Raw genomic sequence first — 16377 nt, 5'->3', positions numbered from 1 at the left:
AATGTTAGTAATACACAACATAAAAAACTGTTAGTGAAAGCAATATTTAAAAAGTGTGTTATCAAATTATTGGCAAAAGCTTAGATATTTATTAACGACTAAGAAATAAACGTAAAGATAAATTTATATCGATAACTTTAATTCATTTAAATATCGATTAAAAAGTGGAAGTCAGAATAGGCTCTTAGAATCTTGTCAGTGATGCAATGATTCAAAGGCTAAAATAAATAATGTTCCCCGATGTCTATAAATAGTAAGGCAGGGTGTGGCAAGTCTTTTATTTTTGCTAGAAGATAGTTGCCATCAATTCTCATAGTACCCGTCGATTTTTTTTTTATAGGAGAAAAATTAAAACAAATTTTTCTAAGTCGAATATTTTGTTGCCAAGTCTCAGAAGCCTAATTGAAAACTCAAACAAGTGATTTTGCAGTGAAATATGCTTCCGATCTAAACGTCCCCGACGGGCTATTTTGGTTGTAGCTTGATGATCAACCCAAAAAATGGCTAACACCTGAAGTGAGTGCTGGGATTTTCTTACCTCTACCACTTCTCCCAATGAATCTGAGGTCACTAAATTTTGCCACTTGATTTTTCATCACAGCCGTATAATTTCTCAACTCCCCACAATAGTTGTCATCATTTCCTGCTCTTACACATACGATGGTGCCATCTTCTACGTCCCCTAAGGCCACCACTCTAAATGCAATCGGAAGGGACTTATTTGAGCGCCAATGGTTTGGCAGAGAGGTACATAGGATAGAAGGGCTACCGGTTTGAACAAGTTCTCCTGTATGATCTGGCATGTAATCATAGTGGTTTGGCGGCAGACGATCTTGCACCATCATGGTGTCCATAATTAACAGCTAACTAGATCTGAAATTAAAGTTGTGTAGACAATAGTTTAAGCTGGTAAAAGTTGAAACTGCAACAGGGGCATATCTATATCAAAATCTTGGGAGGGGCAATGTGACAAGGGTACCAATAAGTAAAATCTTGGGGAGGGGCTCAATGTGATAAAGGTGCCAATGATTGTCAAATTGACAAATTTATATTTTTTAAAAAGTAAAAAAAAGAAGGAATGATGGCGTCAGAAAAATCTTGAGATGGGCAGGATTTTCCTGGACCTCCTGGATCCGCCCGTGAACTGCAACATACTTCAATTAATAAAACGAGCATTGCATGTGCTTAATTGGGAAAATGTGTCAGATCACAAAATGACATTTGGAATTATTGCTATTGCTCCATAATTTAATGTTATTGTCTTATATTGGTCTTATAGCGTGAACTCCATCTAAAAATCAAAAATAAATGATTCTTAGTAGCTGTTGTCCGATATACAGCTTAGCTATCATAATTCTACCACCCATAGTCTTGTCTCATTTTCGCTAGATTCTTTGGGAGAATTCAAAATTTGTATATTTTTTTTTAGCCACACGCCAAGTTTATCCCTTTAGGTTTTTCCTTCTTACAAACAAAAATTATTTCCATTTGCTATAAAAAGATAGGCGAAAATTCAGTGACAAGCACAAGAAAACGTCCAGTCTTATTAAATATGACGTTGGGTGGCAAAAAGCACCGATGTTTCACACAAAGTTATGCATAAGTGTTTCAAGATGGAAACATATCGATATCCTTAGAACGGTTATACGATGGGGTTTTTCACTGCTCCCCTCAAAGCTTAAAAATATTGAAACTTTCTTATTATTTTTTTCTCATTATTTGTCGTATGAACTTTCTCTTGAAATAAATTCCTGTTAGTACCTGACTACATTACTTTAGCAAACAAAAACACACCATAATGCCTTTATGATCAAACAGTTCGTGGTAACGAACTGTAGTAAGGAGCGACCCGGCTCAATAGTAAACGAAACTCTAAAAACGGAATTTCGATGCTAAAAGATATATCAAAAGAATCAGACTTTTATGCTGATTTTAAATATATAAGTTTCATCAAATTTAGTCATTGTCATCAAAAGTTACGAGCCTGAGAAAATTTGCTTTATTTTGGAAAATAGGAGGAAACACCCCCTAAAAGCCATAGGATCTTAACGAAAATCACACCACCGCATTCGGCGTATCAAAGAACCCTATAGAGAAAATTTCAAGGTCCAATCTACAAAAATGTGGAATTTCGTATTTTTTGCCAGAAGACAAATCACGGGTGCGTGTTTATTTTTTTATTTTTTGTATTTTTTTCCCCCAGGGGTCATCGTATCGACCAAGTGGTCCTGGAGTGTTGCAAGAGGGCTCATTCTAACGAAAATGAAAAGTTCTAGTGCCCTTTTTAAGTGACCAAAAAATTGGAGGGCACCTAGGCCCCCTCCCACGCTCATTTTTTCCCAAAGTCTACGGATCAAAAATTTTGAGATAGGCATTTTGTTCCACATAGTCGAAAACCATAATAACTATGTCTTTGGGGATGACTTACCCCCCACAATCTCTGGGGGAGGGGCTGCAAGTTACAAACTTTGACCATTGTTTACTTACAGTAGTGGTTACTGGGAAGTGTACCGACGTTATCAGGGGGATTTTTTTGGTTTGGGTGTGAGGTTCAGGGGAGGGGGCTATATGGGAGGATCTTTCCTTAGAGGAATATTTCATGGGGGAAGAGAAATTCAATGAAAAGGGAGGAGGATTTTCAAGCATTACTATTAAAAAAACAAAACAATGAAAATATAAACATGAAAAAGTTTTTTCAATTGAAAGTAAGGAGAGGCATTAAAACTTAAAACGAACAGAGATTATTACGCATATGAGGGGTTCTAAAAATACCTTAGCATAAAGAGCGAGGTATTTAGGAGGAGAAAAATACTTCGCTCTTTATGCTAAAATTTTTTTAAGTAATTTCAGCTATTTATTCTACGGCCTTTCTGATTCAGGGGTCATTCTTAAAGAATTGGGACAAAACAAGATTTAGTATGAAGAGCGAGGTATTAACGAGGGGACCAACCCCCTCATGTATATAATCAAAAATATAAGAATATAAAAGTTTGTAACGTAAGTTAATTCTTAAGTTACGTATATTTTTTACTAATAAAAACGTTCGTTAAAAATTAAAAGATCTAGTTGCCTTTTTAAGTAACCGAAAAATTGGAGGGCAAATAGGCCTCCTTCCCCACCCCTTAATTCTCAAAATCGTCTAATCAAAACTAAGAGAAAGCCATTTAGCCAAAAAAAGAATTAATATGCAAATATCATTTTAATAATTTACGTACGGAGAGCCAAAATCGGACATGCATTAATTCCAAAACTTTCAGAAATTAAATAAAAAAAACAAGTTTTTTGAAATGAAAGTAAGGAGCGACATTAAAACATAAAACGAACAGAAATTACTCCGTATATGAAAGGGGCTTTTCCTCCTCGACACCCCGCTCCTTGCGCTAAAGTTTGATTCTTTCTCGCAACTCTACTTTTTAAAACAATAAAAAGTTTTAGCGTAAAGAGCGGGGCGCCAGGAGGAAAAGCCCCTTTCATATACGGAGTAATTTCTGTTCGTTTTAAGTTTTAATGTCGCTCCTTGCTTTCATTTCAAAAAAATTATTTTTTTATTTAATTGACATACAAAAACAATTCTGCTGTAAGAGAAATCCAAAGCGCTACCAAAGTTTCTACTAATAATACTGAAACTAGTTTACTTCATCTATTCCTTCTCCATCTAATCCTATTCAATACTTCTATTTCTATATCTATCTTTGCCGACATCCAAGAAAGTTACTATAGTCAGGGCGCCACGCTTGGCTATCTCGCTTATTTCAAGAATGGGGTACGGCGGAATGGGGTTATTATGAAACATATATCAAAAGATAGCCTAAAAAACGCTGACGCCGAAAATAAAAACGGCAATTTAATACAAGGGGAGGAGGAGAGTTAATTGAATTTTGATCTGAACTCAAGATTTCCAGAAGGGTGCTATCTAGCGAGCAAACGCCACAAACACCGGTTTCAGACGTCATTTTCTGATGTCCTTTAGAAGAAAAAAGTAAGATTGGTATTGTTTTGACTGCTTTTGTTTTAGTATGAAGATCGAATAAAGACAACAGAAGTGGAGAATGAAGTTCCTGGTGATAGTTCTTGGTTTATTTAGTGGAGGAAACTACGAGAGATTTACCAATGAACTGAGCAGCAAACATGAAGTAGCGGATATCTTTGTCACTCTTCACACGGATTTCTGTGCCAGGACGGGATGCACGGATGTAATTATGGAAGCAAAATGACCCAGATATTGGGGTTATCTTGCTTCAGTCTTTTAAGACGATTGAAAAGTAAAGCCATGTCACCCCCTGATAATTTGGTTCACTTGTGGGACAAAGTAACTTCGATTACTGAATTTGTAAATAGACTCCCACCGTCTCTAGTGAATTTATTCGTTGTTTTTTTGCACGGTTTCACCGGCTGTGATACTATGAGCTTCATTTTCTCCAAAGGAAAGAAGATGATCCTTAGAGCAGCTGTGCCGTGGTTACCTCGAATATCTGCACTTACTGAACAGATTTTGGAACAAATCGACTGATTAGTTGAGGTTGAGGAAGATATTATTAAGCTGTGTTGCGAGATTTTGATCACCTCATACAGAAAATCGGAGAAATTTTAATTTTGAATGACCTCTTTGTTCACTTGTTCCCTCGCCGGAAAACGCTGAAGAGCCTGCTCTTAACCGACGACTCCTTTGCCTTACATGTGAAAAGGTGCATTTACCAGCGGTCCATTATTCTGCAGGTCCTTATGCCTCGCCCCTTGTACCTTTCTCCACTTGATTTTGAATGAGAGAGGAAGGACGTATACATAGTACCCATTAAATCAAACTTTCCTGCTTGGCCCTCCACTCTTCAGAAAACTTCGCTATACTGCAAGTGTAAATCCTGTGGAAAAAAAATGTCCATGTGAAGGTAGTGGTTGCGAGAGTTTGTGCTCGAGGGAAGTGCCTGTGATTCAGACGAGAAATAATTGTGCGTGGTTTGAAATGGAGGGATACTAGGAAAATAAATCGTGATGAATTTCGGAATGTGAGCATTAAATAAATACTGTTAATTCTGACTTTGTTTAGTTACTTTACCTGTGTCATTGCTGCCATTTTTTCTAACTAATCGTGTTAGTTTGTTATGAAGACATTCTATGGCCTCTAGGCATTTCTTTCTAGTATTTGAGCAGAAAACTGCACCTGCAACTTTCTGGAAGATGCATTTTCTTGCAGGAAACACCAAAGTATCCTAAAGTGTCAATCTTTGGAGTGTTTCCACCCTTGCATGCAAGTGCCGTTGGTATTTTTCAAATCATCAAGGTTGATTCAAGGGGGGGGGAGGCTAACTCTTGTACCTGCCCCATTCCGTCTTGGTATGTTTCACATTTTCAACATCTGGCACCCGGACTACTAGCCTTCAGTCTCCGAAGATGGTTCCAAATTCAGATTTGGGTGCCAAGTCTTCTTCTTTTTTTTTAAACGACAGACAAAGAAGTTGTTTCTCGACACGGTCGTTTCTAGGGTTGGTTGCACTCAGGGCAAAATTAACCTCAAACCCTCTCAGAAATTTATGTTGGGTAGTAAATAACTATCGCAAATTGTGGCCACATTGCCGTAGAGTGACGGCACATCGAGCATGTTGCTCTAACTGCACCCTTTGAGCGGCCCTTAGACTTGGTCACTCTTGATTCTTTATTTTCTCATTTTAATAAATCAGACCCGAGGGTTTGTGTCTTCATCGTTCTAATTTTTTTTAGAAATTCAAAAGAGTATTTTTGTTTTCTTCTCAATCCAATGTTTTTATTTTTGCTCCTCGTGTTTTAAGACATAAACGGACATACTTATAAATGTATGTTCTCTTATATATACAATCATATGCTTTGGTGCATGTATTTTCCTTTAACAAACCTTTACCTGAATTAAAAAAAATAATGAAATGGGTTTTTAGATCATTTGTTGATATCAAAAAAATTGAAGTGCAAAGTGAAAAACGGACGTGTTATTAATTCCGTATTGAATCTCTGTCACAAAACTATGTTTCCTATTTTTTGGAATTCAAGTAAAATATCTAGTACATAGATTCTTGGCATAGATACAAATTTTCGCTTGACTACCATATAGGATGGTATTAAGTCAAAATATTCAAAAAAATGAAAATCTTTTTGTACTGAACAGAATGAAAATGTCAAATTTGTTTTAAGTTAGTTTCTTTCTAACGACCACCAACTCTTTATAGCTGAAGAAGTTTTAAGCCTATATTTTACCAATTTTACCAACATTTTAAAAATATTTTACCAATATTCGTCGTTTTATTAAGGGGTTTCAGATAGCAGGGATCCATGGAAAACAAGAAAAATTCACTTTACTAGTACAAAAATGTTAATCGAAAATAGATTGCTCAAGATAAAATAGATTGAAATATGTTCTTACTAAACAAGATTAAATCATCATATTTGTTTTCGCATAATTTTCTATTTTCCTCTGGAAAACAATCTTTATACAGCCAAGGAAGTATAAGCGGCAAACATTCGTCATTTTTCTATGGAATTTTAGTCAGCAAAGATTCGTCATTTTGCTAATGAAGTGGAAGGGATTGAAATAAATTAGCGAACATCTCACTATAAACTAACAAATTAAAGAATCTACAGCATGGATTAATTGCTTGAACTTTGGGAAAAGTGACTGTCGTTGTTGTCAAATAAATTTAAAAAAATAGTTAAAAAAAGGAATGAGGGTACTAGAAAAAATGCTGGGGGGGGAGGGTCGTCAGGTTGCCCTGGATCCACCACTGACTATAATAGGCTTAGGACCACGGTGATTTCTGCAGCTTTCATTTCGATCTGACACCATTTTTGGGAACTTCCAGGCTATTTTCACAGTTCCAATAAATTTGTCCCTAATAGACTTTTGCTACTAAGGTCTACAGAAACAACAGTTCATGCCCCTCATTCCTGAATCAATTTCAAATGGTGATTATTCCTTACTTCATAGGTGTTTTTAAGTGTTTTTAAATTTCGGTTACTATGGGCTAGAATTCGTTCTTTACTAGGCTGCTTCTACTGCTGCAGCTATGGTATAGACCAGACAAAAAAAAAACATACGCGAATAAATAAAAAGTCACCAGGCATCTGACAGCCAACGATACAGCCCATTATAAAATTATATAAATCTTACTAAATTATCTTAATAAATATCTTATTAAATTTGATCTTTGTTAGGTGCCCAGTTGGCTAGATTAGCAATCCGAAGGCATCCAGAGCCGTTCCTATGGATGGTGGTGCCTGGCAAAAAACCAATTACAGCACCTCCCTCCTGGCTCAAATATAAGCAAAAAACCGAATCAAAGTGAAAATATTGATCAAAGCGAGTAACTTCCAGCCACGACACCAGGGTTAGTTTCCCCAAATAACCAGACCCTTGAAACGGCTCTGAAGGCGTCTAAAGCTGAATAGCAGCTTCCTAATCCTGATACTTTAGGAAAATAAAATAAGAAAGTAGATGGTACTATTGTATTTCTTAGCACATAAATATTGTTAGATTGTTGCTAATTTCGGGAACCAAAGGGACCTATCCAAATACGTTCCTCTAAATGAATATGAGTCAAGAGTAGATATCTTCACAATATCCTATGAAAATGTGTAAAATCTCGGAATCATATTTTCTAAATTTTCAAAAGCTCTGTTTGCAATGCTTCAAATATTTGTTTTATTATTATTAAAAAAAATTACCTCGGCTGAGTTTACTTTGAATTGCTCATTATATTCAATTCTCTTAACATTAATTTTCTGTCTGAAACACAGAATACCAATATAAATTTATTGATTTATTTTCGATTTATTTTCAGATTTATTGTTAATATTTAGAGTTTCACCTAACCGGAAGGAAAGACTTAAATAAATACAAGAATAAAATCCCAAAGTTCTTACTTTTAATGTGGCAGTAGTCTGTTTCGGAGGGGCCCAAAACGCGAAAACTTATAATATATATATATATATATTTATATGTACCTCCTCCCCCTCTTTTTTTCTCAAAATCATTCGATCAAAACTATGGGAAAGCCATTTAGCCAAATAAATAAATATGCATATTTCGCTTTAATTATTCATCTGCGGATGGCCGAAATCAAAACATGGATTAATTAAAAAACGTTCAGAAATTAAATAAAAATAAACAAGTTTTTTTACCTGAAAGTAAGCAGCGACATTAAAACTTAAAACGAACCAAGAAATTTCACCATAGTAGCTTGTTGTATAATATCATTCCCATAAGTCAGGTTGATTGGCTCCTGTATGGCTCCTGAATGAAATATGGGTAGAATATTCCATAATTTCTTCTTTTTAAACTTAATTAAATAAATAAAAACAAGTTTTTTTTACCTGAAAGCAAGGAGCGACATTAAAACTTAAAACGAACAGAAATTATCCCGTATATGAAAGGTGCTGTTCCCTCTTCAACACCCTGCTCTTTACGCTAAAGTTTTTACTGTTTTAAAAAGTAGAGTTGAGAGAAAGAGTCAAAGTTTAGCGCAAAGAGCGAGGCGTTAAAGAGGGAACAGCCCCTTTCGTATACGGGATAATTTATGTTTGTTTTAATGTCGTTTTAATTGGTTTAAGTTTTAATGTCGCTCCTTACTTTTAGTTAAAAAACTTGTTTTTTATTTATTTAATCTTAAGAAGGCATGAGGGTTATTAGTGGTACACATGTTACTTTTTGCTCGTTTTAAGTTTGACTAGGTTATTTATTTTAATTTTTGTTCGTTTTGTTTCATTTATTTATTCATAGTGATTTGCGATAATTTCACACTTGGAAGAATATTTGACTATATTTCTACTCATTTTTGGCGAAGTAATAATTTTTTTTGGAAAAGTAAATTAATTCCTTCAAAAAGCGATCGTTCACCCACACAGCATTTTCACTGTTTAGACCAGTAGTTCTCAGCCGATTTTGGGCCATGCCCCACCTAGACATTTCTTAAATCCTAACGTCCCCCTCGTGATATTTAGATTTTTATAATCAAATTTTTACGCGTATTCACATGAAGGAAGCTTAAAAAGCCAGTAACTTGGAATTTTTTTCCTAGGTATATTTTATACCAATCCAAAATATTGCTGGACTATAATGCCGTTTATACAGTCTATAGCGTCATTACAATACTGTCATGTATCTTTTTTGTTCTTTAAATGCGTTTGAAAGTGTCATCATTAATATACAAAACGTTTTTTTTTTTCAAACTAAGGTCCTCAGCCGATGGGAGCACGTCTTGCGCATGACCCATCAAAATATTGCCATGTCCCGTGACAAATTTTAGATGAATGTTCTAGACGGATCTGTGATGTGTTTTTTTCTTCCTTATCTTTTTTTAAGAATACACATATCAAATATGCAGAAACCGCTTCATTACTTTGACGCTGGAATTCCAAAATCCAAACCTTTTTCGTGCCTTGAAATTTTGAAGGATTTTTCAAGCACTTGGAAATTCAAGATTAGCCCCAGTATTCTAATAGAATAATTCTTCGAAAAGTAGTGAAATTGTCGCTAGATAAGTACCTTGAATAGGATGACACAAACACTTTTGTAGCTAATATAGACTGAAATCCAGGGAGAAAAGGGTGTCGAAATTCACCGAGCTATATTTAATTACATTCTCTTTTGAAACACTCACGCTTTTCAAACTAAAGCAAAAGTTTAAGCGGAAGATAAGAAACTTTATTGTCTTTAGATCAAATTTAGTTTTTAGAATGACAGGCTATATAAATTTATGGCACTATTTATCAATGAGATTCACCATAAACATCTTAAATTTCGTTTAGGATAACTTTTTTTTTCATATTCATATTTTTCTTCGTATTTGCGATGGCTGGAAATAACAAATGAAGTTAAAGAAAAAAAAGACACAGTTGATACACACGATTATTGAAAGCTTTCTTAGCAGAAGAATTATATTTTCTTTTATTTTTTTAAATGCTCTGTTCACGCTGCAAACTGTTAAGTGGGAACGATTCAAAATAATGGCATGCTTAAAGTTGTATATTTTAAGGAGGCTACCGCACTCTTAATTTTTTGTAAATAAAAAAGTCCAAATCCTTTGTAAAAATGATATAATGCAATTGCTCCATTGGATATGGAGTGTATAAAAAAAAAAACTTCATTCGCGTTTTTGACCGTAGTTATAATTTTCCATGATCGGTTTATTTTCACTATACCTTTCAAGGTTTCAGCGGTAGCTGCAACCTAGTAAAGCCTGAACGACGGCCAATTGTAACAAAAAATAAAAAACACAAAAAACGGACAAGCGAGGAAGAACACCTTTCATCTTTTACATTTAAGTGCTTGTCTAGTCAATAAAGCATAATATTAAAAATGAAATCTGTGCGCTGAATCTGACTGTGGGATTTTCATTAAGATTCCTTGACTTTTAGGGGGGGTTTCTCTCCTTTTTCGAATATCAGATAAATCTTCTCAGGCTTGTAGATTTTGATGGATAGCACTTAACTTAATGGATCTAATGTATTTAGAATCAGTAAAATAAGCTGATTGTTTTGACATATCTGTTAATATTAAAATTCCTTTGAATTTCGGTTACTATTGAGCCCCGTCACTTCTTACTTACAGTTCGTTACCACTCATTGTTTGATAACATCTCAAATACTTACTGTATTGCTTTTTGTTAATAGTACTGTCCCACCTTTTTTTTATTATCTAGGACTGGGAGTCAGAAATAAGCTCAGTTTTGCATCGTTAGTAAATTAAAATTGCCGTAAGCTTCATCTCATGTTATTTTTGTACCTATGAAGAATATGTAGTTTTATTAGAGCAAATCTAATCTGAATCATATTTCAAGAACAAGTAATATTTGACCATACATGAGATACACTTTACCGGATGATGGACTGTAGGAGTCATTGCGCCTATTTTCTGACAACAAGAGTCTATGTAGCGATTTTTTTTTTCAAAATGTTTTGCTTAAGACTCTCTTATTCCTGTCTAAATTAAGCCTATAAACCAATGAAAAAGTACTTAGATGTGGTTTTCCAAATCTGCGTTCTGAAAAGTTTCCTGGTTCTTTTTTTATTCCCATTTGGCCAAATACATCTTCTATATTAGACTCTCCTTAGCTCCGGGACTTGCGGCTCTAATCCTCAAACTGGCCAAGAACAACAAGTTTTTCGGCCCACTCTCAAAATGTGTGGTCCCCTCCGCCAGCCAACAATCTTTGAAGGCTTCAAGGCAATCATAGAAAAAATGTTTGGCCCTGTTTTAGGTCCTTACTTTCGGAATGGGAACCGTATCCCCAAACTCAAACGTGGACGCCTGATCCATGGGCTTCCTGTTCTTCCACACCCTCTAGCAATTTCTTTCCTACAAGGAAAATGTGTGATCGTCTAAGCCCACAGAACAATCCTTGAAAGTTTCAAGCCAAGCAGATACCTAAGATCGAACATGTCCTCTCACCCTTCCCCCTCTTCCTCTCAAATGCAGGGAGAAACATTTGCCATCCTATATTTGCCTATCCCCGTATTTTTGGGAAAATATCCTTTTTCGTGGGGGGGGGGGAGAAAATTCCTATTTTCATTGAAAGAGAAGGACATGAATGCCCCTCATATTATAAAAACAAGTTTCGACACCCCCCCTCATCTCTCAATGTTGTGAATTAACAAACCTAGAGCGCAAGCACGAAGAAAGACTCAAAACAGAAAACATCAAATCTCTGGTTAGGAATCTTTCCAAATCCGTTAAGATTTAAAAAAAAGCCTAATTGATAGGGCTCAGCTAACAACATCTCCTAGTAGGGGGCATTTCCATCCCTCACTTTGAGAAGCATCGCCGACATTTTGATATTGTATCCTGCCGAGTCGACTGTTGACAGATTATCAAAAGAGACCTTCAGGGGGAATAGTCGAGAGGTTTGCCTCTGCAATTTTTCCAATAATCGAATCCGGAACAAAATACAGTTGATTATCATTTGAAGAAGGGTCATACAATTGGAAATCAGAGCGCTGTAAATGGGGAAGGTTTTTGATGCATTTGGTTCCCCGCAAAGGGTGCTTTGAATTCAAAATAGTTTTTTCTTCCAAATTGTAGGCTACCCCTAGGCTTTGTGGAATGGATCAATATTCTTAATCTCTACGAAATTCTTTTCATGAGGTTACTTGCATTAGGCGTACTTTAGCCATTTTTCATGTTATATAAAAGAGAAACTAAGCTTAAAAAACAGAACTATTCTCAGTGACGGCAAAAGTTTTATACTGATAGTTTGGCTGTAGAATTTGTTTTATTGATGAGATTTTTGAGAATGTTTGTTTTCTTTTTATTTCATTTGTTTTGTATTTCCCTGATGATGGCTGTTGCAGGTTTAGCCGAAACAGCCGCTAAGATTTTATTCACTATGTTATTCGCTTTTTTCACGAATTTCCTCGTTGTCTTCTCTTTCTCTGTCTTATTATGTTGTTGCTGTTGAGTTTGTGGCTAGACAATATTCGAGTTAAGTGAAAATGAAAAAAAAATTAAAAGAATCTTTTTTGGTACATCGGTATGTCGACACAAGAACGTAGCTGCAGGGTAGAAAAAAAAATGAAAGACATAATCATTTTAGGCACTTTTCTTCTTCTTGGGGTATAGTTTGGAAATTTATTATCGTTAGGGTTTATAGTTCCTATACGGCTAATTATCGTCAGTGGGCTAAAAACGTTACTTCCAATGAATTCCAATGAAGATATATTAACTAATAAAATAAATAAGGCTATTGAAACTTGTAAAAAAAAACTAGTTCAGAAAAACTTCCCAAAATAATTTTTGCGAAGAAAATTAGAGTCATATTAAAACCAAAGGCAAGCATAAAAAATTTATGTAATAACCCAAGCTTAGCACGAACATAAATTACTACATTGAATGAATGAAACCAAAGACATATAAATTTAAATGAACAATCAAGCCAAATTTAAAACGAAGAAAAATTACCACCAACAGTAACAGGAGTTGGCGATTGCAGGGGTGGATTTAGAGAAAAATCTTGGGGGAGGCACTGGACCGAGGGTGCCAATATGGTTCGAGGGTAATGATAGGGGGTAATGATTACGCTTTCGTCAGTTCGTTTGTGTGAATCTGGTTGGTGCCTATGTGAAATGACAAAGAAACCTCTTTGAAAGCCAATAATATTTTCCTATAGCAGTAATTGCGTATTAACAACGGACGTGAGCAGATTCTTGGATGAATAAATTACTATGGCTTCATTGAGACTTTTTGAATGAGTAGACCAGACTAATTTTTCTTTTTTTTCTTTACGAGTTGTATAAAAAAATCAATTAATGGGGAAAATAAATTTTTTTATCATTGCCAAAGAATTTTTGGCAACCTGGAATTTTTTACTCTTTGACAACCAGGAGCACTTACACTCTTTTTTTATTTAAATTGAAAGAGCAGAAGTGGTAATAGTAGCCGAAAAAGTTTCAAATTAAATCTCCCTGTCGTTCTCGATATATTGCTAGGTTCTTATTAGCATCCATACTTACAGTGCTTTTTGATATGGTCATTATCTATTTATCCCCCACAATTTCGGGGTAATAACAAACGAAATATGGAGGTAATATCGGGGTAGTCAATGACAAAAGGGAGGGAGACAAGGGCAATACAGAAAAGTCCATAGTCTTCCAAGTTGTCTTGCAGGGACGATAGAGCTTGAGATAGTTGATACTTGTGAATCAGCCAGTCTACGTCGACCTTATAAATCTGGCTAGTTTCTAACTTCCACATTATGTTCGGATAACATAGACAGCATTCCACTAGGACTTTGTCCTAGGAAGATAGTATTCTACCCTGCATCTTACTACAGTCAGGCAGCTCAATAAGATAGAGCATGTGAATTAGCCCTCCCAAATCCCACTTGGCAAACTCAAATGTCCAAAACATTTCCAAAAACCCCCTCTATAATGTGTCTCCCCTCCCGTGGCCCATCCTTATCATACCCCTATCAATGACCCCCAGAAACCGTACCTAAATTAATGGGCTCTTAAGAAAGAGAATAAAAAAATCTGAAAAAAGAAAAAAAGAAAACACAATCTGAAGATGAAGATCTAGCCAGCAACTTTAATTATTTGATTAATATTTCCTGAAAACAAGGTTAACCTTGTAATTTTATGACGAAATGATTCGTAAACTGGTCGTGCTAGTAGTTTCATGTCTGAATCTCTAGCAGATCAAGAGCAAAATCTTGGGTAAGGGGGTCACTGGACCAAGGGCGCCAATGTGACTCGAGGTGGGCACCAAATTAAAAAGTTATTTTAAAAAAGATCAAAAAAGAAAGAAAAAAGAACAGAATAAGGGTACCAGAAATATTTTTGGGGAATGGTCACCCCCCCCCCCCGATCCCAGGGATCTCTTCCTGGACTAAATTGCTTTTAACTCTTTCATTCATCAAATTTCAACAAAATTAGCTTTATAGTTAAAGTAAATAGATAGAAAGATTTATCACAAGAAAGCCCTATTGGGCCATTCGCTATTTAATTGGTCACAAAACTAAGATTAAGAACTTTTTTGAGTGGAGAGTGGACAGGGGCAGTTCAAAAAATTACTCCTTAACATAAATTAATGTTGTAAGTTGCCTTGTCATATCCCCATCATTGAAGCCCAGACACCATACCCTAAATCGACAGGCTCACAAGAAAGAGAATAAAACAAATGAAACAAATGAATTATGAAAGGGGCTGTTCCCTCCTCAACGCCAAGTTCCTTACGCTAAAGTTAGACTCTTTCTCTCAAATTTACTTTTTAAAACAGTGAAAAACTTTGAAACGAAACAGTGAAAGAGTGGGGCGTTGAGGAGGGAACAGCCCCTTTCATATACGGAGTAATTTCTGTTCGTTTTAAGTTTTAATGTCATTCCTTACTTTCAGTTAAAAACCTTGTTTTTTTAAATTTAATTTCTGAACGTTTTTTAATAATGCATATTTTGATTTTGGCTCTCCGCACATGAATACATAAAACGAAATTGGCATATTATTTTTTTATTTGGCTAAATGGATTTTTCTTAGTTTTGATCGGACGATTTTGAGAAAAAAAGGGTGGGGGAGGAGGCCTAGTTGCCCTTCAATATTTTGGGTACTTAAAAAGGCAACTAGAATTCTAAATTTCTTAAGAACATTTTATTAGTAAAAAATATACGTAACTTACGAATTAACTTACGTAATGAACTTCTATATTCGTTTATTTTTATTGCTTATATGAGGGGGTTCGCCCCCGCTCTAATACCTTGCTGTTTATACTAAAGCTTTAATTTTGTCCCAATTCTTCAAGAATGACCCCTGAATCACAAAGGCCATAGAATAAATAGTTGAAATTACTGAAAATACTTTAGCGTAATGAGCATGTATTTAGGAGGAGATGAACCCCTCATATGCGTAATAATTTCTGTGCGTTTTTCTATTGCTACTCCGTACTTACGGTTGAAAAAACCTTTTTCATATTTATTTTTTCATTTTTTTTTGTTTTAAATAATACTAGAAAATTCTACGCCCCCTTCTTGGAAATTCTCTCCTTCCATGACAAATTCCTCCATGGAAAGATCCTCCCACGTAACCCCTCCCCTCAACCCCCTCCCTAACCAAGAAAGAAATTCCCCTAAAGACGTCTGTACACTTCCCAATAACCATTACTATATGTAAACACTGGTCAAAGTCTGCAACTTGCAGCCCCTCCCCCGGGGACTGTGAGGGAGTTAGCCGTTCCCAAAGACATATTTAGCATGTTTTTCGACTATGCTGAACAAAATGGCTATCTCAAAATTTTGACCCATTGACTTTGGGAAAAAATGAGCGTGGGAGGGGTCTAAGTGTCCTCCAATTTTTTTGGTCACTTAAAAAGGGCCCTAGTACTTTTAATTTCCTTTAGAACGAGCCCTCTTGCAAGACTCTGGGACGACGTGGTCGATACGATCACCCATGGCAAAAAAAAAACGCACCCGTGATCGGTCTTCTGGCAAAAAAATACGTAATTCCACATTTGTGTAGATAGAAGCTTGAAAATTCTACAGCAGGGTTCTCGGATACGCTGAATGTGATGGTGTGATTTTTGTTAGGCTATGACTTTTATAGTGTATTTCTTCCTCTTTTCCAAAATAATGCAAATTTTCTCAGTCTCGTAACTTTTGATAAGTAAGACTAATTTGATGAAACTTATATATTTAAAATCAGCATAAAAATCCAATTCTTTTGATGTATCTATTAGTATGAAAATTCCATTTTTTAGAGTTTTGTTTACTATTGAGCCGGATCGCTCCTTACTACAGTTCGTTACCATGAACTGTTTGAAACTAACAAATGAAACCAAATGTGCAGCTAAATTCTACCGAAGCAGTACACAGCTCCGTTCTATTGCGGGATTATTTTGAATGTAAAGTAGAAACTTCGCTCTATGCTCACCTGCAA

The 16377-nt window shown here is 35.5% G+C and overlaps 1 protein-coding gene across 1 annotated transcript in view; it reads right to left on the bottom strand.

Annotated features, from left to right (window-relative positions):
* Window positions 1-16377, bottom strand: part of LOC136026443 (segmentation protein Runt-like) — a 72197-nt gene that overhangs the window by 40843 nt on the left and 14977 nt on the right. The window contains exon 2 of the mRNA XM_065703037.1: window positions 539-873. Coding sequence (XP_065559109.1) covers window positions 539-854 — 316 coding nt within the window. The 5' untranslated portion in view covers window positions 855-873. The remainder of the gene's footprint in view (window positions 1-538; window positions 874-16377) is intronic.

The sequence above is a fragment of the Artemia franciscana genome, chromosome 4 (assembly GCF_032884065.1).
Source record: "Artemia franciscana chromosome 4, ASM3288406v1, whole genome shotgun sequence".
In the NCBI taxonomy this organism is placed as follows: Eukaryota; Metazoa; Arthropoda; class Branchiopoda; order Anostraca; family Artemiidae; genus Artemia; species Artemia franciscana.
This window is presented reverse-complemented; position numbering and strand designations above follow the sequence as displayed.